At 33.6% G+C, this 22,881-nt stretch overlaps 3 protein-coding genes across 6 annotated transcripts; 2 read left to right on the top strand and 1 right to left on the bottom strand.

The window, feature by feature from the left end:
• Positions 1 to 209: 209 nt before the first annotated feature.
• Positions 210 to 3,360, bottom strand: LOC113863126 (5'-adenylylsulfate reductase-like 5). Of its 2 annotated transcripts, none has more exons than XM_027496557.1 (4): positions 2,857 to 3,360; positions 1,608 to 1,789; positions 1,171 to 1,295; positions 210 to 941 (listed from the first exon to the last, which is right to left on the bottom strand). In XM_027496557.1, the coding sequence occupies exons 1-4, from the start codon at positions 3,001 to 3,003 to the stop codon at positions 523 to 525; spliced, it is 873 nt and encodes a 290-aa protein (XP_027352358.1). In that variant the 5' UTR covers positions 3,004 to 3,360; the 3' UTR covers positions 210 to 522. The 2 variants fall into 2 exon arrangements, with proteins under 2 accessions (XP_027352358.1, XP_027352359.1); XM_027496558.1 differs by having other exon boundaries at positions 210 to 932; positions 2,857 to 3,178.
• Positions 3,361 to 14,222: 10,862 nt separating this feature from the next.
• On the top strand, positions 14,223 to 22,407 carry LOC113863937 (vacuolar-processing enzyme-like). 3 transcript variants are annotated; one of them, XM_027497735.1, is made up of 15 exons: positions 14,223 to 14,352; positions 14,838 to 15,174; positions 15,291 to 15,434; positions 15,602 to 15,703; positions 16,069 to 16,192; positions 16,321 to 16,472; positions 16,607 to 16,707; positions 16,852 to 17,680; positions 17,770 to 17,926; positions 18,763 to 18,848; positions 18,954 to 19,153; positions 19,378 to 19,426; positions 19,596 to 19,805; positions 20,506 to 20,712; positions 21,915 to 22,407. In XM_027497735.1, exons 8-15 carry the CDS (start codon positions 17,486 to 17,488, stop codon positions 22,095 to 22,097), a joined length of 1,287 nt encoding a protein of 428 aa, XP_027353536.1. In that variant the 5' UTR covers positions 14,223 to 14,352; positions 14,838 to 15,174; positions 15,291 to 15,434; positions 15,602 to 15,703; positions 16,069 to 16,192; positions 16,321 to 16,472; positions 16,607 to 16,707; positions 16,852 to 17,485; the 3' UTR covers positions 22,098 to 22,407. The 3 variants fall into 3 exon arrangements, with proteins under 3 accessions (XP_027353536.1, XP_027353535.1, XP_027353537.1); XM_027497734.1 differs by having other exon boundaries at positions 14,224 to 14,352; positions 16,321 to 16,506; positions 21,915 to 22,371; XM_027497736.1 differs by lacking the exons at positions 14,223 to 14,352; positions 14,838 to 15,174 and having other exon boundaries at positions 15,182 to 15,434; positions 16,321 to 16,707; positions 21,915 to 22,405.
• LOC113863936 (ferrochelatase-2, chloroplastic-like) lies at positions 14,237 to 17,164 on the top strand. Its single transcript, XM_027497733.1, has 9 exons — positions 14,237 to 14,352; positions 14,844 to 15,174; positions 15,291 to 15,434; positions 15,602 to 15,703; positions 15,888 to 15,987; positions 16,065 to 16,195; positions 16,321 to 16,469; positions 16,603 to 16,707; positions 16,852 to 17,164. Exons 1-9 carry the CDS (start codon positions 14,300 to 14,302, stop codon positions 17,162 to 17,164), a joined length of 1,428 nt encoding a protein of 475 aa, XP_027353534.1. The 5' UTR covers positions 14,237 to 14,299.
• Positions 22,408 to 22,881: the final 474 nt, after the last annotated feature.

Raw genomic sequence — 22,881 nt, 5'->3', positions numbered from 1 at the left:
AAGGTAAGCACCCTTAGAACAACAAAAATAAATCCGTGTTGTCTTTAACAATACAGTAGTACCATAGTTTTGAAAAAGAATGCCAGTGTAACAAGAGACAAACCTGAAAATGAGAACCTTTCTTGGCACTATGTCATTTCACCCAAATATTAATTTAGTAGTTGGAGTATGGTATAATACCTGAATCAATTTCAATAGATATTTCCTCCAAAAATAGAAAAAAAAAAAAAAAAAAAAACTTTTTATTAAACATAGACAATGTGTGTATACATTCATACTCACAAATTTACAAAGGAAAGCTGTTCTCAAATATACACACCCCTTCACTTTCTCCCAAAATTCAACTTAAACTTTCACGTCCTTTAACTAATAACAAAATTAGAGAGAGAGAGAGAGAGAGAGAGAAACTGTTACGGGTTCCCAAGCTTCACTGCAACTTGAAGATATTATCTGATTAACTCTTCACTACCCTCAAAATGACTATAACAACATGGTTAGTACAAACATTGAGATTTGAGATTATCATCTAGCTGATGAAGATGACTCACCCAGAGAAACAGAAGCCAGAGATGATGCCCAAACTTGGGCACTCCTTGCCCTTTCATGAAAGTTCCTGGTCTTGCAGAGTCTTAGCTTGGTCAAAATCCTCTTCACATCAACTAAGTTAAGAACACGCCCTACCATGTGGCTTGTCTCGCCAAATATTTGCAAGTTCAAGTGAGGAACATAGGATGCCCAGAGTGCTTGGAGACGCAACATAATCTCAGGAAACACAAACAGAATAATCCTCAGACCGAGAAACAACATAGATAATGCTAAGTAAGGTTCCCTGCTTGATATTTCTTTGAGGGAGAAGCCCATCAATGACTTCATAGTTGAATGTTCATCAATAATCAAGTTGCTTAGTCCACCAACAACAATGTTGTCCCTTGCTTCAAATCCTGAGACATGGCAAGGTTATTATCATTTATAAGTCATGGAAGGTCTTGAGACTAGGTAAATGGACGTTGTTTTCAACACATTATTTTCCTATGTAAATTCTGAGATTAGAAAAAGGACTACAAAGGATCATTTGTAATAATCATCAAGCTATCAAATTAGAATCAGGTAAAAAAAGTAGTGTAGGGAATTCCACCAGAAATTTACAAACATGATTTAGGATATGCTTACCTGTGTTACTCTCATAAAACTCTACAAGGGCGTTAAGATTGTTGGGACCATGATATCTCAGCCATGATGTCTGGTTCACCAATAAGATAGCAGGCAAACTATGGATTGCATATTTTGAATATAAGCTGCACGGAACAATATATGAACATACAAATCAAGACATTTGTCAAGTTTGTGAATTGATAATGCCAGATTATCTGTTATCTGCCAAGCTTTACTAATTCAATGCACAAATTACAAAGTAGCAGAAAAAATAATCTACTTTAACATTACTTCGTGGCATTAAACTAGCCACATGCAAGCTAGTGAACTGCCACCTAACTACTGCAACTTGTATATGAACCCTAAACTTTGAACCTGAAATACAGCTAGGGAAATAAATTTCATAATTATCTAGAATTACATAACAGTAACAGAAGCAGAAATAGCTTCAAAACCTTGGTAAAGCTGATGATTGTTCAAGTGCCACATGTTCTACATGAGGAAACATGGAACTAAGAATCTCAAATTCAGGAACGATTCTATGTGAAAAAGGACACCAGGAAGCATAGAAGAGTATAGAAATGTATCCAACCCTCTTTTTGTCAGACAAAAGCCCTTCAATGAAATTCCCATCCACCTGAACATACCAAAACAATAAATAAAATATACGTCACCAGAATATTCATATTGATCCAAAATTAAAAACTAACCAAAGAAATCAGTAAAATATAAATAAATATTCAAATCTATGTAACTAATATTAGAATGAGATTTAAGTTGAGCATATTAATATAGAATTAAAGTTTTATACTGCATGCGAATTGATGAGTGTTCCAAAATTTAGATCAAGACATGATGTAAAGTAATAAATCTTAATATGATAAACCAGCTCATAATAGCAATGCAGTTACCGGTTATGTATGGTATATGTATAGGTATAACTGTATAAGTATTATATGATAATACAATACAAATATCAATACAGCATTTTTTGAAAATTTCAGGATATGAGAATTGTATATTATCTTAATAAATTTCAGAATATGTTTCAGAATTTGCCAAGTTACTAATGCATCACATGACATATCATTTGTAAAGCACAAAAATGTAAAAAAAAATCAAACTAGACCTCAGTTTTCAGTCTGCTAAAAACAACATAAAATTTTTATTTATCTAGATGCCTGGGACAGGATAACAAACAATTTCTAGGACTTTAAATCATCAATGTCAAACCCACAACAATTACTTATCTAATTATGTTTTGAACTAACTAACCTCTGACAAAGACATGACGAAAAATTCCAAAGTTTAATTTGAATAGAAAAATGAAGTTCTAAATAAACATATTATCCAAATAGAGGAGGAAATAGACCCAACATACTATCCTTAAATACTATACCCCCAACTTCCCCAAAAGTTTCCCACGTAGTTAGCCATTAGATAATTGCCAACACTAATATTCCGATTCCCCATTTTCAAATTATCAAGCCCGAACCTTATTCTTCAAACTAGGACACCCACGAATCAAAACACCACTAGTCAGAAGCAAAGCATTGGCATAAAACTAGAAGCGATAAAATCAAAAGCAGTGAAGACTTCATATCAACGAATAAAAACAAATTCCCACAATCAAAATCACATGAATGAACATAAGAACACGTAAAAAAAAGAAACTTTAGAATCGACATAGATAGGGGGAGGCACCTGAAGAGGAGGGTTAGGGGACATGGCGAGAGAGCATTGGGATTGAAGAGCATAGAGAAAGGAAGGAGAAGGAGGAGGAGGAGAGGAATACGAGGATTGTAGAAAAGAGAAACAAGTGATGAAGAGAAGATGAAGAGAAGTGGCCATTGAACATTAAAGAAGCTAAGAAGGGTATGTTACACAAAAACTATATTACAACACAAACAGAGTCTACAGGAAATAAGGTAAGTGTCGTTGTTTATGTCCCTTCTTTGTGTCTCTATGTTTAGAATTGTATAGTGTTGTCTGGTAATGTTGATGGTGTGAAGTGGGGTGGGTTAAGGTGGAGGTGGGGGTGGGATAGCAACCGTGTAGAGGGTAAAGAAAATGGTTGGGTTTGGTTGGGTTGGGTTGGGTTTGGTACGCTGATTCCAAGTTTCCAACACGAGGGGTCCAAGGAAATCGGAACCTACTTTTCCAAGCCAATCCTTTTCTCTGCACTCATTTCTCGAAACAATTTCGCACAAGTGTCTACTTTTCTTTTCTTGTTTTAAAAACGAACTAAATTTTAAGAGGAAAAATATTATTAAGTTTTATTTTTATATTTGTAGTGTATTTTTAAAGTATATAAAACAATAATAAGAGAAAAATAATAATATACAATATTATACGTTAATATTAATTTTCAACGATTTAAATAATAGTACTATTTGAAAAATGTTTTGGCGTCGTTTTACTAAGAATTGATTTAATTTTCTTTTATATTATATCTTTTCAAAGCCTCTAACAGACATCTTTACCAAAAGGCTTCTGATCTTACATTCTTTAAGTATATATTCTCAAGAATCACTTTACAAATTCTGAATATATATATACTTTATCGAATATTTTTATAAGTTTTTATTTTAAATATTTTCTCATGTTATCTTTGAATACGTATCAGCAAAGCCATAATTAAAGCCAGTATGCATTCAAGTGATCAAAACCAAGGAATTTGGAAAAAAAAAAAAAACCATGCTGTTGATATGCATTTGAAAAGACATTTTATCTTATTATTAAATAAATATTTTATTTAAAATGTCTCATGAGTACTTTTCAACATGTAACTACCTTTTTAGGTTCATTAGAAGAAAAAAAAGACATGTAAATACCTTTTATAAGGTTTTTTGACGCCATTAATTTAAATATTAAAACATTTTTTAAAATAGAGTAAAATAAAAATATATTATCGAATTAGATAAACTGTGCTATAAAAAAAATACAGAATGTAGAAGAAAAATGTGCCACATATCTAGAAGATAACACGTGTCACAGCCGTGTTAAGCTGATTCAATAGGTGCCACACACTTACACTTCGAAGTATTGAGGTGGATCAACATGTGCTACACTGCTGCCAGATGCTGACACGTTTTATATTCTGCAAGAAAAAATCACATATAAAGCAGCGTTCATTTGCAACGTGTATTCAATTTTTACGTTAACATTCACTTTTGCGTTAAATTTTTAGTTATTTGAAGTATGAAATTTTTATCATAAATTATTATTTTTTATTATTTTGTATTATATGATCAACATTATTTATGTATAATTTTTTATTAATACATATAATTGGTTATTGTTTAATTATTTTTAATTAATATACTAAATTATCAAACAAACTCTCAAATTAATCTTTAAAACTGTGAATATTAAATTTTTAATTTTCTATTTTAAATAAATTTATTAATAATTTTGTGATAAATATATTATATCTTTATTATTTTATATTTTTTTTAATGAAAAGGGGTTAAGAATCCAAGCAAGAAGAAGAAACTAAAGTCTTACAAATTAGGAATTAGAGACATCTAGATAAAGAAAATAAAATAAAAAAGAAAGAAAATTATGTAAGCAAGAATAAGGAACACAATTCTCTATCTCAAATTTAGTAAGCCAATTAACACTTTGATTGGATTTTCTACAAGCAAAATTAAATCTAACAAATTAGACTTGCTTTAACAAAGACTTAATATCAGAAAGTAGAAAAAAAAACAGATGAAAAATATGTTGAACATTCAAAACAAGCTGTAAAGCATCCTTAGAATCCCCTTATACCTAAATACAATGAAGTTATTTCTAGATGACGAGATGAATAACCCAAAATAAAGCCCATAACTTATTAGAGAGGAGCAAAAGAGAATGCTTCCATGGAAACTAACAATAAAATTATCATGATCATCTTTAATGAGGTCAACATAGCCCATAATCCTTTTGTCAGGCTAAACTAAACCATCCACATTAAGCTTGAAGTGCCCAAAGATAGAAGGAGTCCACTTAACCTGAGTCTGTCAAACCAAGAAACCAGAAATAGAAACAGGTTCAGAATTATGATGGTAAACACAGTTAAATATAGTTAAATTCTCAAGTAATTAACTGAACTAGCTGGCTAGGCAATATAGATGAATTTTGGAAAATAAAAGAGTTTCCATCTTTTCAAATGTACAAAATGACAAAGCCAAAAAGTCCATTCCAATTAGAAAATTTGCTATGATGTTTATTAGATAGATTACTACTTACCCAATTATCAAGACTACAACTTAAAAAGGTAGACCAGATCTCAGGAAAAATAAAATAACTTCAAACCTGTCTTACATAAAAACAGTCATGAAGAACATGAATAATGAATTCAGAATTCTCACCACACCTAGGGCAGGTAGGAAGATCAGTCATGCCTCTGTCATATCTCTCCAAATTGGTCAGCAGTCTACCATAGCTAACTTTCCACAAAAAAGTAATATTGGGAGGACTAGTTCATTTCCAGATTATGTTAAAAAAATCAATACATGGAGTGTGATTCAAAAGGGTATTAGCTAGCAGGGAGTAAGTGGATTTGAGAGCAAAACTAGCATTGGCAGTTATATTCCAATAAAAAAGGTCCTGACCTCAAGAACTAACGGAGGGTTCCATGTCTTTAATTACATTACAAAGTTGAATAGGGAGAAATGCTTCAAACTTTTCCAACTGTCAAACTCCCTGAGATGAAAAAAAGGCCACAAAGTTATCTATCTCAGATTTTAGGATAGGAAAACTAGAAAGACTAGACAGAGGTTGATTGTGAGGGTGCCAAATATCAATCCAAAATTTGACGGTGGACCCATCCCCTATGATACATCCCAAACCTTTTGTAAAAATAGGCCAAACTAAGACCAGCCCTTTCCACAAATGGGAAGCCTTTTGGGTATTATTTGTATAAGGATTCTTACCCAAGGTGAACCTATATTTGCTTTTCATAATTTGGGCCCATAATTCATTTGGAGAGTTAATTAATCTCTAGCAAAGCTTCAATAAGTAAGCTTTATTGAGGACTTTAATATCCTTAAAATCCAAACTCCCAACACTTTTGGATTTATAAATTTATCCCACCTTATGAGATGACCTATTTTCTTCCATAAAGATCCCCAAATACAAATTTTGTTAATTTCATCACAAACAGAGATAGGGAGAAGTAGAGATTTCATTGTGTAAACAGGGACACTCATTAGACAGGATTGGGCAAGAGAAACTCATGGAGGGTGAGTTCATTTTTTGGGAACCTAGTTTATTCCTAATTTTATCCATAATATGGATAAAATCCTATCTATTTGGTATATGATGATTGACAGGAATACCAAGGTATTTTCTAAATTGAGCAGAGACTTTAATATTTAAATGCCCACTAATGGAATGAGAAATATTAGGATCAACATTTTTAGAAAAGTATATGGAAGACTTACTAAAATTAATATCAAGACCAAAAGTAGAACACAATGTAGATAAAATAAACTTGATGACATTTTCTTGTTGTAGGTAAGCTCTAGCAACAAGGATAATATCATCAATAAAGAATAAGTGGGACAAATTAGGGGCAGAACTACTAAAAGAAAAATGGTTCCAATTATTAATAAGGACACTATCTTGAATTAAATGAGTAAATCTTTCTTAACACAGGACAAAAATATAAGAAGAGATAGGATCTACCTGATAAATTCCTCAAGAAGGCCAGTCTATGAAAGCATTCATAAATAAGGTTAAATAGATGGGAGTCCAAACCAACCTTAGATAGGGTATCTAAAACAAATTTCCACCTAAGTTTATCATAAGTTTTTTCTAAATCTAGTTTGATAATCATATGGAAGGAATGAATGAGCTCTTGGAGGATAAGGGAGTTATCAATCCCTTGCCTGCTAGAGACAAAGTTAGTCTGGTTCTTAGAGATAAGAGTAGGTTAAAGAGTCTGTAATTCTATTGGTTATTATTTTTGTGATGATTTTATAGCTAACATTACAAAGGGATATTGGTCTAAAGTGAGAAGCATTTTTAGGATTAGCTATTTTGGGAATAAGAGTAATAGTTGTTTCATTAACATCAACAATGGCTTATGGTTATTAAAAACATCCAACACAAAATTCAAAATGAAAGAGGCAAGATGATTTCATTGGTTTTTTAAGAATAAAGCATGTAGTCCATCAGGACTTGCGGACTTAAAATTCACTATGCTAAAGAGAGTTGTTCTAACTTCATTGATGGTCACAGGGGCCTGAAATCTATCCTTATCAATATCCCTAGGGGGAAGAAAGGAAGATGAACTCAAGAGGATAAAATTAGAAGGATTGAGGTCATGGTATAAGTTCTGAAAATATTGAATAACCAAGGTTTCAAGCTTAGAGATATCATACTCCCACTCATTATTACTATCTTTTAAGGCTTCATAAGGTTTCTATGCTTGCAGGTTAGAGCAGCTCTAGGGAAAAACTTAGTATTCATCTTCCCAAAATTAATCCAATTAACTTTATAACTATGGTACCAATAACACTCTCTTGGTCTAAATAATAAGCACATATTTAGCTTAGGAGAAATATCCTCAATACAGCTAAATATGTGCTTATTCTTTCAAAAAATATTGCCAAAAACATTTTGATTCCACTAAAAAATATTGTTCCTAAATCTAGTCACATTATCAACCCATGAATTTGATCTAATATAGGAACTTTTGACTTGATTCGAAAAATCACTACGGGACAGTTAGGGAGCAAGAAACTTAAAAGTTTTATTATTATTGAAAGGGATATTCTCACCCCTGATTTTGGAGTAGTTTGGTGAAATTCAACAAGTTTTACTAGCAATACAGGTAACTATCCCTCTTATGTTATTTTAACTTTGCACGACAGAGTGTGCACAATTTACAAATTAAATGATTCATGTTTATTATTGGCCTTTGAAGGTAGATAGAATTATTTTCAGTTCATAATTGTATTGTATAATTATATAATTTATTGTTTGTGTTAACATATTTAGTTCTTATGTGTGCTTTAGAAGTTGTAGGCTAGCAAGTTATACCTTATGGTGTATAGGAACTATAATACATTTATCAAATAATACTTAAATGTATTTAATCTAATTTTTATTTTATGTTTGTTTTAATGTATAGGAACTATAAATTATATTATGGATTCTATGAATAAGACTGTGAATATAGATGAATTTGTTTTTGAAACTCTTCTTGTATTATCTGGAAGTGTCGAGATATTTAAGAAACACTTTTTAAATGTTTGAAAATATTTTACTAAAACTGGTGTAGATAAGGATGGAGTTGAAAGAGTTGTCAACAAATATTGTGGCCATTATTATGCTATTGGAAAAAATTTCAAGACAAAAAATCATTATGAAACTTCACATTTAAGTCGACATATTTCGGTTTGTAAAAATATTCGAAGTTCAAGTGTAGATGAAATTCCTACTCAAGATGTAAATTTTGGTGCGAGAAAGATTAACCAAAAGACTCATCGTAACATTTTTACACAACTCATAATCAAACATGATCTTCCTTTCAACTTTGTAGAGTATGATATGATCAAAGAGTGGATCAATTATGTGAATCTTAATGTTATAATGCCCTCTAGGAATATTGTTGTGTCAGATGTTCAAAAAATTTACATGAGAGAGAAGGAAAAAACTAAAAGAAGTCATGTGTAATATTCTTAGCAGAGTATGTCTTACCTCTGATGTTTGGACAACAGCTATGAGTGAGGGTTATATTTACTTAACTGTTTATTTTGTTGATGAGAATTGGAGATTAGTAAGTAAGATTCTGAATTTTTGTCGAATGAAACCACCTCACACTGGATTTGAATCAGAAGCCCTTTTATTTGATTGCTTGAAGTAATGAAAAATTGATTAAAAAAAAATTTCTATTAAATTAGATAATGCTTCTGCCAATGACAATATGCAAGATATTTTGAAAAATCATCTTCATGTACATAATAGTTTGTTATGTGATAGAGAGTTTTCTCATATGCATTGTTCTGCTCATATACTCAATTTGATTGTACAAGAGGGTCTAAAAGTAACTAATAAAACACTCTTTAAAATTAGAGAGTGTTAAGTATGTAAGAGGATCCGATGGAAGAATGGTTAAATTTCAAGATTGTGTGCAAGATGCTGGAATAGACACAACAATTAGGTTAAGATTAAATGTTTCTACTAGTAGAATTCGACATACTTAATGCTTGAGAGTGCAATCAAGTATAAAAAAACTTTTGATATTCTTCAGGTGGTTGATAGGAATTATAAATATTGTCCATGATATGAGGAAATGAGAGAAATTATGTGAATTGTTAGAGCCATTTTATGAGACTACAAATATGATTTCTAGTTCTTGTTATCTGTCTTCAAACTTGTATTTTATACAAGTTTGGAAGATTGAATGCTTGTTAAATGAATATTTATTGAACGAGGATGATGTTATAAAAGATATGACTGCAAAAATGAAAGGAAAATTTGAAAAATATCGGAAGAATTATTGTGTGTTGTTAGCTTTTGGAGCTATTCTTGATCCTCATTTAAAGCTTGATTTTTTAAGATTTTGCTACACCAAGCTTGATCTTTTAACCTCTCACGAGAAGGTCAACAATGCGAAGGATAAGTTTGATAAATTTTATGAAAAATATGCAAACAATTTTAATGTTATAAGTGGTTCTCAACCTTCCAATGAATCCAATTTGTTGTTAAAGTCACGTGGAGATAGAAATAAGTCAAAAAATAAAGATTGTTCAATGTATATTCTTTTATGTCATTTTAATTATGATATGTTTCTTATTTTTATTTTGTTTAAAGGGTTAATATGTTATATTTTGCAGGAGTTTAAAATGTTTCAAAATAAAATTAAGTCTACCATTGGTAAAAGTGAATTGGATTTTGTATTTGGATGAGTCACAAGTTGATTATGATTATACTGAAGAATCTAATGTGCTTCATTATTGGAAGAATAATGAAAAGAGATTTTCAATATTCTCTATATTAGCACGAGATGTGCTTAGCATTCCAATCACTACAGTAGCATTAAAATCTGCTTTTAGCATTGGTGGACGTGTTATCACTAAATATAGAAGCTCTACTCTTTCAGAAAATGTGCAAATGTTAATTTGTACTAAGAATTAGTTGCATGATTTTGTTGAAAGTCTAAGAGGTAATATTTATTCTAATCACCTTTTATGATTATTATATAATTTGTACAAGCATAATTCTATTTTTATTGCTTTTGAGTTTTAGAAGATGATGAGATAAAAACATTAAAGTCTAGTATGCAACAAGATATTGAAGACTAACAAGCAGGTGAAATATGAATCTATTAAGAATTAATGTGTCGAGTTTTATTTTCTACGAACTGCTTTATCACCTTTTTTCTATTTCTTTCAAAGAAAAAATAACAGGATGAATTGACACTTGACAATTTTAATGTGTTCAACATTGTTTTACAATAGATAATGAAGAGTCCTGCACAGTAGCTGTATATTTAGCTGTTATCTGCTTCTTACTTGTGTTGAAAAGATAAAAGAGTCCTTGAAATTAGTTTTGTTTGTAGTTGGACTAATGTTCTTTGGTTATAGATGGATTTATGCAAATATAAATTGTTTGTAGAAGTTATATTACAACACTAATGTTAGAAATTAAATTTACTAAAATTTTGCTGTTAAACTTATTCCACCATTATTTATAGATAGACTGATGTTTTATTTTACTGATATTACATTAATAATTAATAGTTAATCATAAAATTAAATTTAAATTGAAAATTTGTAATTGTTAAAATTTTTTGACCTATAAAACTTTTGATTTATGGAACTTTTTGGTCCCAACCACACGGGGTTAGGACTAGGGTCAATTGAGCTTTTTGACAGCTCTAAGAGAAGGTCTGTGTGTGATTCCCCATAAGCTGGTTCCATGGCATGTTTGAAGCCGTCGGATGTAGAGAGAGCTTTATTGGCTAATGAAGATGAAGGATTGCTAAGTGTTGAAACGTTGAATGAGAGGGACCCGATCTATGACCTGGTGCTCCATCCGACGGCCGTAATGGAAAACGACTTTTAGTGAACACGTGGAAGGAGACCCTCGATTCCATGTTTCCAAACAAAGTGTAGCATTAATTGATAATATGAAATTATGAGGTGGTTCTGGTTCCGCATCCTAGATGTAGATCCAGAAACTGCAATTGGGTTCCTGATCTAGTAGTGGGGCGGAGGAAGAGGGAATATTGAATAAGCTACTCCTTACTTTTTCTTTTTCCTTTCTAAAAATTCAAGGATTTGTTGATCTTGATATGAATGCCATCACATGAATAACAATTGTAAACAGTAAAAAAAGGCATCAAGTTAATTTTCACAATAAATAAGATACCAGACGAAGATTGAAAGTAAATTATTTTCGCATCTTCCAGACTGATTTTATAGATAGAAAAACACACCAAATATATATAGAAATTGAAAGAAAAAATGACAATGGCAAGGAATCACGAACATAAACCTAAACCTCTTAAGAAATCTTAAATTCCCTGCCATCCGTTAGAAGCAAAGCAGGAAGGTTTGGATTTTGATACTAATCTAATTTAAATTATCAAACTTGCTAGTCCAATGATTCTAAGCTAACACGTAAAGCAACACGGCCATGGACTATTTTCTTTTTAATTTTTTTTAAACTAGATCCAATCAGGATTTAGGGAAGATCCTTCTACAAGTCTGTTTTTATTTGTGCCTAAATATCATGCATTAACCCAAACACAAGCCAATACTAATATCCCATTACCTACTTGTGATGATTACAAATAAATTGAGGGAAGTAAAGAAGGGGATCTCACGCACTTACCGTGAGTTCCTCGTCATTGTTCTTTAATTTGGATGAGACATCTGCAAGGACCTGACCAATTTGGAGAGTGGACAGAATATGAGGCTCATATATTCAGCCCAGATGGGTTTTTTTAAAAATCACTGAACTGGTGCCATGTTTAATATTTTATATACAGTACATTTTAAGTTAAAGATTCGTTGCCAAAGATATGAGACTTGCAAGTTGCCTTCATCGGCATATGGCCGGCCCGGAACAAACTTTTGTGGCAGACATGGGGCTGAACAAATTCAAAGGCGCTGCCAAATATGGGCATGGCTAGTTCCACACATTTGCCCCACTACTAGCCACTACACTTTCAACTCATGGCCATGGGCACGCTATGCTTCTTCTATGCTACTTTTGTTTCTATTGCACCAAGAAACCACCACTATTTTCACACACGAAAATATTACTTCCAACAAGTTCATCAGATCTTTGACACAAACCATGTGCTGGGTCGGAAATTATATTCACACTAAATTTTATAATGAAAAAACTTCGTAGATAAGAACAAAGAATTCTTCATCATTTGCTGAAAATACACGACCGCAGCCCTAACTCTATTTTATTTATTTAATTTAACCAAATAAAAAAAATCAAACAAAACGCTGGCCCCCGCAGCAGTGTGCCACCAACACGAACGGATAAGTATGGATACTCAACAAGCGAAAAGAAAAAGAAAGAAAAGAAGATCAAGGGTTAATTTTAAGTAACGATTTTAATTTTTTTTAAAGACAAAACAAAAATATCGTATTTTCCTCCTATTTTTGTATAAAGTCCAGAATATTGCCAATTGCCATACAGCCAAATTACCCTCGTCTCAGATCTGAACCCGAGGGGTATCCGCTCTCATCTCTCTCAATTAGAAGGAATAAAAAAAATTAAAAAACAAAAATAAAAACATCAAACCAAATTTCATTCATTCGTCTAAAGCAGAAAAAAAAATATCGTTGTTGCGGCGAAGATGGTCGTTGACGGAGATTTGGATACCCGTTACTATTATTATTATTGTGAGTGTGTCCAATGTTGTTATTATTGAGAGCAAACATGGGCTTATTTAAAGAATCCTTATCGGTTCAAACGACCCGAACCGTAGTCCTCTGAACCGGGCTGGAAGAGTCATCCTTGACCTGCACCTTCATGCACCTTAACCGCTTCCGGCTTCCCCACTGCAGCACCAAATCCGACGTCGTTGTTTGCCTAGTGCTTTCTGAACTCCCCCTCAACAGCAACGACCCATCCCCTCCACTTTTCTCTCTAACGCTACATATGTTGTTGTTGCTCCGAATAACTGACTCTTTCTCCATCTCCTTGCCCTTCCCTTCTAGCACCCGTGCCTGCCATCATCATCATCGAAAAGATAAATTAACCCAATAATTATTAAAAATATTAACACATTTTCATCTGACAAATTGAAACTGAAACTTAAATTGCCTTCCACAACAACAACCACGGGACATAGTCATTACTCACACTCCGATTTTTAACTTAGGTTACATCATATTATGTGTACTATAGTCAAACGAACGAGGTAAAAGATAACAGGATGTGCATCGGACGGCCCACGATTTCCGACTAGCCATGGGAATTGTGCGCCGTGAGCATGCGTCAAGACAAAATTGGACGATGACAATTACGAGAGGGAGAACCGAAGAGTATGAAATTCTTTAGGCTGAGATATATAATCTTAAGATTCAATTTTGCACATGGAAAAAGAACTTGAATGTTTTGACAGCTAACACAACGTCGGGATAAAAACATAAAGGAATCAATTGAACTGGTCTTGGAAGACTCTACTCAAATGCGAGACTCTCGTCTTTTCAAATACTTAGAACCTCCAATCAATTACATCACTAAACATGGAATCGGCTTCCTTCACTCTATGCGTTGCTGGTTTTAGTCTCAAACCAAATCAGGCCTCACAAACTGTGAAAGGAAGAAAGATCCAAAAACTGTGAAATGCAGGGAGGGACACAAGGCATGGTGAAAAAATTGGGATTCTCAAGGACATTTGTTGAACAAAACACAGAGAACAGAACACCTCAGAATTTGGAACAACACGTAAACGTTGCTTTCATTATAAGGGGAGCACGGACTGATTCTCGGTTTGGTATTTGACTTATGAGTTGATTTGGCTTCAACTTCAACTTCCAATTCAACTTCGCCAACCAAACCAAACTTACAATAAATAATATATAATACGTTCACCTCAGAATCACGTTTCCATTCATTCAACTTTCTTCGCCCATACGCTTTTGGGGTTTGGATCCCGAGCTTGAGATTGTTCCCCATGAAAGCGATTTCCTCGTCTCCTCTTCCTTCGTCCTTTCCTAAATCCTCACCGTAAGCTCTCATCAACTTTTCTCCTTCTCGCATTCCCATTCTTTAGTTTCTTAATTTCATCGATTTTACGCCGATTTCCTAAAACCTTTACCAAACCTATTCATTTATGTGTCTCTTTCTATCTTTCATTTCTCGATTCGACTTTCCAGTTGGTTACTATGGTTTATTAATGAATTTCGCCGCTTGAGTCGCACCATGTAGGTTTTGGTATAGGCGCGATCATATAGATTATTTATGGTTTTACTGTCGCGTAAAGTAAATATAGGATTAAGAAACACTCGGTTTTACCTATTGTTGCGAGTTTTTGACAGTTATGAAAGTTATTGGGTAATGCTTCTGTTATGAAGTGGAATTGTGGAATTATAGACTTTGGCATAATATATCATTATTCTATTTTGTGATTATCTACCAGCTGCAAACACTTGTTTTGGATTTGACACTGATGGGTGGAGAATGCTAATGCCAACCAAAATTGCTTTCTTTAGTGCCAGGTCATGTTCTGATATCCGAAGTTCTACCTATGTCACTTGCCATTCGGATTGTTGCAAGTCAACTTCTCAAGCATCTTTGTTTTTGTGTTCTAGCTCCACCAATAGAAAAAATGGAAAGCTTGGGGGACCATTTTGTTTGAATCCCTCTGGCAAGAGAAGCTTAGTTGGTCCAACATCATATTCCGTGGACACGAGTGTGTATGATCTGACTGCTTTAGAATCTCCTTCCCATGCTGTTGAAGAAGAAGCTGGCGTGCTGCTTCTCAATCTAGGAGGACCGGAGACTTTGAATGATGTTAAACCTTTTCTATTTAATCTTTTTGCCAATCCTGTATGTTGGTTTGTTTTTGTGCTTTTTATACTTTTTTCCCCCTGTTTGCATGAATTCCAAGCATTAGTACCCCCTTCTTATAATTTGTATTCTTATATTTTTTTGTATTGAGACAGGATATCATTCGTCTCCCGAGGTTGTTTCGGTTTCTCCAGCGACCATTGGCAAAATTAATTTCTGTACTTCGGGCTCCTAAATCCAAGGAAGGGTATGCTGCTATTGGTGGTGGCTCTCCTTTACGCAAAATTACAGATGATCAGGTGCACTTCAAATCTTTTGGTTTTCCCATTGTATGCTGGGTGGTGCTCTTGTTTTTCTTAAGAGTAATGCTGTTTTGGATTTTCCCTGTTATACTAAAAAACGTTCTGTATATTGGTGGTTTAGGCTGGAACTAACAATGCATTTCTGGATTCTATTGCTTGTGCAGGCACTTGCACTTAAAATGGCTTTGGAAGCAAAGGGCCTCTCTTCAAATGTCTATGTTGGGATGCGGTACTGGTACCCGTTCACTGAAGAAGCAGTTGAGCAAGTAAGTTCTCATACTATTTGGTCAAGTGTAACCATTCTGCATTATTCTCGTCTGACATCTATGCTTTCATTTCACAATTAAATGATATACAGGAAGATTAATCATGAGTTAGATTATTTATTCTTAGCTCCATTATATCACCTTAGAGTTGAGTCTAAAATGAAAAGCTTGTCTTGTGTGATAGATTAAGAGGGATGGGATAACAAGGCTTGTGGTACTACCCTTTTATCCTCAGTTTACTATATCGACAACTGGGTCAAGCATCCGTGTTATCCAGCATATTTTCAGTTACTACTTTATTGGCTCTTTGTGAATGATCTTTAGTATTCAAAGATTTTTATTAACTAATGTTATTTATTTGTCAGGGAAGATGCATATTTGTGTAGGCTTCCTGTTTCCATTATAAACTCATGGTATCAACGAAAAGGTTATATTAAGTCAATGGCTGACTTAATTGAGAAAGAGCTCGAGAGTTTTTCTGAACCTAAGGTGGTGTATTTATATCTTGTATTGAATGTTTTCTACATGATTCTCACATTAAATGAAGTCATCGTGATGTATTTTACTGCAATCTGAACCATGGCATATCTTTTTTTTTTTTTTTTTCTCTATATCAGGTAATGATATTTTTCAGTGCCCATGGTGTTCCAGTCAGCTACGTTGAGGATGCTGGTGATCCATACCGAGATCAAATGGAGGAGTGCATCTTCTTGATCATGAAAGAGTTGAAAGCTAGAGGAATTAGAAATGAGCACACTCTTGCTTATCAGTTTTGTTTTCAACATGCTTTTCTGACATCTTGAGTTAAATGGAGACTTCATGTTTAATTGCTAGTTTGTATTCTTGCTTTCTATGATGTTTTATTTTTCTCATATCATTTGTTTTTGTTGGCTGAATTTCCAGAGTCGAGTGGGTCCTGTACAGTGGCTGAAACCGCATACAGATGAAGTTCTTGTTGAGCTTGGCCAAAAAGGTGTGAGGAGTCTTTTAGCTGTTCCAGTGAGGTACATTATTACTGTTCTTCCACTCTTGATGATTTAAATTCTAGACAGTAGCATATGGATATTCCAATTTGTTACTCGTTACTGAACTGTTGAAAGTTGTAAACATCCTTGAGAATGGAACTAATCTTGTCTTCTTGTACCCAGTTTTGTGAGTGAGCATATTGAGACCCTTGAAGAAATTGACATGGAGTACAAGGAATTGGCCCTTGAATCTGGCATCAAGAATTGGGGTCGTGTCCCTGCCCTTGGTGTTAATCCTTCCTTTATTACAGATTTGGCAGATGCGGTAATAGAAGCTCTCCCATCGGCAAGAGCAGTGTATGCACCAACTAGCCCCTCTGAAGATGATCATGACCCAGCTAGATATTTTATTAAGATGTTCTTTGGTTCAATCTTGGCATTTGTCTTGTTCTTGTCACCAAAAATGATCATGGCATTCAGGAATCATGTCATTTAGAAGAATTAGGAACTGCTTGCTGATTTTGATCTGCAAGCTATACATAGTTGAAGCTTTCGATAGCATTGTATACCTGGTCTTTTTTGCCTTCGTTTTACTCATTTCAACCTCAACAGTATACAACAGTAATAACACATATGAAGAAGGGATTTTTTGCACTTGATCATAATGGGAACTTGCACGCCGACTTTAGAGTATTCAAAGAAATAGTCACCAGCAATTAGTTCCAGTGCTACTTTTCTTTTCTTTTCTTTTTTTTATCACTTTGTCCCATGTGGGGTTTACTGACAGAAAAAATTATAATTTAGCCTAATTTTAACAATGGCTGATGAGCTTTTGTCATTTCATCAGTCTGATGTTTGTCATGCGTATCAACTACTGAGGAAAGGAGGCCTAAAAGAAAAAAACATTATTGTATTTATGTATGATGACGTTGCTTATAACGAAGAGAACCCCTGGCCTGGAGTCATCATTAACAGCCCACATGGAAATGATGTTTACAAAGGAGTCCCGAAGGTCTGTTATCTTACTTTTAGTTTAGGTATCCCATATCCTGCTTCTAATTGAGGCTTTATAGTCTTGTAATATGGAGTTTGTTATGGCAGGATTACGTTGGTGAACATGTTACTGTTAACAACTTTTTTGCTGCTATACTTGGAAATAAGTCAGCTCTTACTGGTGGCAGTGGGAAGGTTGTGGATAGTGGTCCAAATGATCATATATTTATATACTACTCTGAACATGGGGATCCAGGAGTGCTTGGTTAGTAGTTCTGAATCCTTTCGCAGGAACTTTCTAATGAAAATCATTAATTGTGTATTTTGTTTGTATGCATTTCGGCATGATACGAGCCTTCTTTTATTAGAAAATATTTGCAGTAATTTGGCAAATATATGTTTCCTTTTTCTTCGGTGGGTTGATTATGTGTGTTTTTGCTGGATTGTGTTGGAGTAGAATAAAGGCTGCTTAGAAATTTTTGCATCACCTATAACATAGTTTCCACAAACTGGAACTTCTGTGATTGTATACATTCTAAGTTAAAACTCTCTTTAACCGTCAAGATAAGCACAATAAGCTGAAAACATTAAACTCTTAAGTGATGTTAGGATAATGGTTTAAGAATGACAATTGACATCTTTAAAATTTCTTACCAGCCTTGGGTTGTTGTTTAAATAAGCATCTTAGTATTATACCACATAGTTGAATAGTGAACATATTTGTGGGTTGATTTCATGCTATATTATCTTATTTTCTAAACATATATTCATCAAATAGTTATATTATACCTTGATCATGTTTGATGCAACCATTTTTTAACAACAATAGCTTCACAAAATGTTCTAATTAAAGCCTTATTTCTGTTTATTCAGTACTTTATTACTTCTTCCATATGTGGGTAGTGTGAAGGGTAAGAAGTTCCTCCCTCACCAAAAAAAGAGTAGGGGAAAAAAAGGGAACAGAAGAGAAAGAGAGGGAAAGTGAAGTGGGAATACATGGTCTTCAGTGTCAGTCCTCAATATCCATTTTGTGTGGATCACTAAAACGATTATATTACAATTATTGGTAATTCTTCTAGTAACTTTCGTTTTGAATTTCAGGGATGCCTACTAATCCGTACATGTATGCATCTGATCTGATAGAAGTCTTAAAGAAAAAGCATGCTTCTGGAACATATAAAAGCCTAGTAAGTTACTAGTAATCATCATTTGCTTAATGTTTTTATCAGCCTTCATTCAAACTATTTATTTACTAATTCTTAATATTTACAATTTATGTAACAATGTTGCAGGTATTTTATCTAGAGGCATGTGAATCTGGGAGTATCTTTGAAGGTCTTCTTCCTGAAGGTCTGAATATCTATGCTACAACAGCTTCAAATGCAGAAGAAAGCAGTTGGGGAACGTATTGTCCTGGGGAGTCTCCTAGTCCTCCCCCAGAATATGAAACCTGCCTGGGTGACCTGTACAGTGTTGCTTGGATGGAAGACAGGTAGGATTGCATGAGTGTAAAAAGGAAACGTGTTACCTTGTATTATTTGGTACTCGATCTTAAATGATTATAAAAGTATATCAAGCCATAAAATAGATATATTGGATGCAAAAATTATGCCTTTTTTTCTTGCCCTTAACATTTTTTTTATGATTAATGTAAGGTCATTATGTACTGATTCCCCCCCCCCCTCCCCAAAAAAAAAAAAAAAAACTCTTGAACAGTGACATACACAATTTGGGAACAGAAACTCTACATCAACAATATGAATTGGTAAGATCCTGTTGCTAATTTTGTTTACTTAATCAATCGGTATAAACTGAAAAATGTTATTTGACATACATGGAATTTTATTTTTTTTTCTGTTTTGATTTGATGGGTCATTCGAGGTTGAGAATTTTTCAAATGTGTGATAGATGTTGTCTTAAACATATGCTCACAGGTCAAAGACAGGACTCCCAATGGGAATTCACTCTATGGTTCCCACGTGATGCAGTATGGTGACATAGAGCTTAGCAAGAATAATCTCTTCCTATATTTGGGTACAAATCCTGCTAATGATAATTTTACTTTTGTGGATAAAAACTCATTGGTGCCACCTTCAAAGGCAGTCAACCAACGTGATGCAGATCTCGTCCATTTCTGGGATAAGGTATCATGTTTGAAATGTGGTTTTACTTTATTGTATGAAATAATTGCTTGTTCCCAAAATTTAAATCTTGGGTTGTATAGATTCATAGCTGGGAGATTTTTCTTATTAAAGAGAACAACAATCCTAATAAAATATTGCTGAAATTAGTCATGCAGTGAGGATATATGATAATGGGAACATGCCTTACTATTCACCATTTGGTATTGAGAGTTTAAGTGTAGCATCATGTTTGGTTTGTAGAATGGTATGCAATAAGAATTCCCATTGATTCCATTCCATTTATGAAACAATTGAATGCCATCTCATTATTGAAGTTGCCAGGCTTTAGACTGGGATTCCATGGAAACACACATACCTTGTACCAAATGTGCCATAAGAGTTTATGTATTGAATTCCATTAACCAGATATTGTAGCTATTTGAACCCAGCAGGTCTTTAACTAGCTAAATAAGTAATCTTTCAAGAGATAGTAATAGAATTAAATTTTAAAGTTGTGTGAATCCCATGCCTTTATGCAAGATGAGTGAGTGGTCAGTAGTTCTTTATTTCTTGAAATGTTGGTAAGTGTCATTAATGTAATTCTAAAACTACAAGGAAACATGGGTGTTTGTCACTGTTGTTTATTTTCTTCTTGAAGCCATTATTTTTGTTTATTAGTATTATACTCTATTCTCTTGACATCCTTTTACTGCTTTGCCAGTTCCGCAAAGCTCCTGAGGGTTCTGCTAGGAAAGCTGCAGCTGAGAAACAGGTTCTGGAAGCAATGTCTCACAGAATGCATATAGACAACAGTGTGAAACTTATTGGAAAGCTCTTATTTGGCATTGAAAAGGCTCCAGAAGTGCTAAGGAGTGTTAGACCTGCTGGGCATCCCCTTGTTGATGACTGGGACTGCCTTAAAACACTGGTACCATTTCCCATGATTCCCTTCATTGAGTCATTCTCTGTTGCTGAAAGAATATGAAACTCTTTCTAATATGCACCCTAGAACTGAGGTTGCATTCATCATTCACGTTATAGTCATTAATTTGGCATGAAAAGGCATCCACAATTGGTGATAGAAGGTAAAAAATTTAGGTGATTATGAAGAGGCAATTGTCACACATCTGATGACCCTATGCTATCATGTTGCAAATGCCAAATGTGTTACACGAGATGAAATTTCTTATTATGGTAGAGTCGTAAAATAAAATTAGACACTAATAAAATTCTAAATATCCACCATCTAAGACTTGATTAAGCCTGCCGTTGACATTGTTTATAGCTTAATTTATTAGAAATTGATTATGCAGAAAAATTTAGCCCATCATGCTTATTTCTACTTGACTCACTTTTGGTCTTACTTGGATATGATGCTAATTTTAATTCAAAATGGTAAGGTACAAGATAGATTCAAATTGACCAAGGTTATTCTTATTTTTCTTTCCTTCAAATTATGCAAATCAAGTAATTGGGATCAGCTCAACTTTTATCTAAGTTGTTCAAATTGTTTTGTGAGTTATATTTTTATAGGGGAAAAAAGAGAGTCGAGTTTATTTTGATATATGAGAATTTAAATAGACTACTAAAGTTCAAGTTATAATAATAATTTTCTCATTTTCTGTTATATTTGGAAAGACAAAATACTAGACAAAAATTAAAAAAAATTATTACTCGTAAATAAAGTCTTAAATTTGAGTTTTATGTGCAGAAAATTTTTCGTTAAGAAAAATAGTACCATAATGCAGACTTTTAGTTTGAATAAAATTATCTTTCATAAAAAATACTTGTAACTAAAAAAAGAAATTGGTCAGTATATTTTAATTTTAATCTTTATATTTGTCCCTTAAAAAAAAAAAGTGCCTAGCTCCGGTCCTGGGTGATCGATGCACCAATTCAAGAATGGTGCATCTTAGAATTTGTCTAGAATATGATCGAATCATTGCTTTTCTGTTCGCTACTAATCCTCTACTTCACATATTTGCAGTGAGATGTCAACAAAGCCTCCTACAGTTTATTCTTCCAATAAATGATGTTGTATTTGAACCAGAAATTAACATTCATTTCGAGATTGCAGTAAAGCTTTTGATTTGTGAGTGTACGTTGTGTCTTAATCTATTGTTTTTGCAGGTTAGGACTTTTGAGACACATTGTAGATCCCTGTCTCAGTATGGGATGAAGCATATGAGGTCCTTTGCAAACTTCTGCAACGCTGGAATACAGAAAGACCAAATGGCTGAGGCCTCAGCACAAGCCTGCGTCAATATTCCTGCAACTCCCTGGAGTTCTCTGCACAGCGGTTTCAGTGCATAATTCCTAAAATGCGCTCCATTAAAGACCCGACGTATAATCATTGTGGCATTAGGCTTAATCGTTGTTTGAAATTTATTTGCTGTACTTTGGTCATGATTTCTTACACAGACTTTGTAAATACAAATGGGACGCTGGGGGGTGCCTCTTTACATTGTAACTTCGTGCAAAATAGAAGCTGTAACGAAGGCATTTTACTTGAGGAGAGAGAGTGGAACAGCCATCATAAGGGCCCTTGGAACTTATAATATGACAAGGCACAATGTCGTGTTTGTATGTCAATGCTTTAATGTACTTAGTAAAATATATTTTCAAATCTATAATTGCAGGTTACTATATAGAATAGCACGCAAATAACAAAACATCTACTGATGAAGTCTACTCCGACGTTAGCCACTAAATACTAATTTAAAAATTTTAAAAGTATAAGAATAAAACGGGATTTAAGCAAGCTATTTTAATGTATTTTATTTAAGAAACATTGAAGGTTTAAATATTTATTTAAATGTTAGATAAAAAAATAGATTTATGAAATTTATAGAAATCTAAATTCGGCATTTGATCAATCCGTAGGTACTAGATTCAAGTAATTGAATTTAGGTTTTATTTTTACGACATACGAAACTGAGGATCTTCACAAACAGAACTGTCAATGAAACCAAATTCACAGTTACCACTTTCCAAGTCGTAGATAATCGATGCTTTGGTTGGTTTAGAATAAAACCAACCTAAGGACCAGGTTAACTAACTCTGGTTAACTTCTCATACCTTGACCTGACCTAGTCCC

The sequence above is a fragment of the Abrus precatorius genome, unplaced genomic scaffold (assembly GCF_003935025.1).
Source record: "Abrus precatorius isolate BTA unplaced genomic scaffold, Abrus_2018 Scaffold3, whole genome shotgun sequence".
In the NCBI taxonomy this organism is placed as follows: Eukaryota; Viridiplantae; Streptophyta; class Magnoliopsida; order Fabales; family Fabaceae; genus Abrus; species Abrus precatorius.
This window is presented reverse-complemented; position numbering and strand designations above follow the sequence as displayed.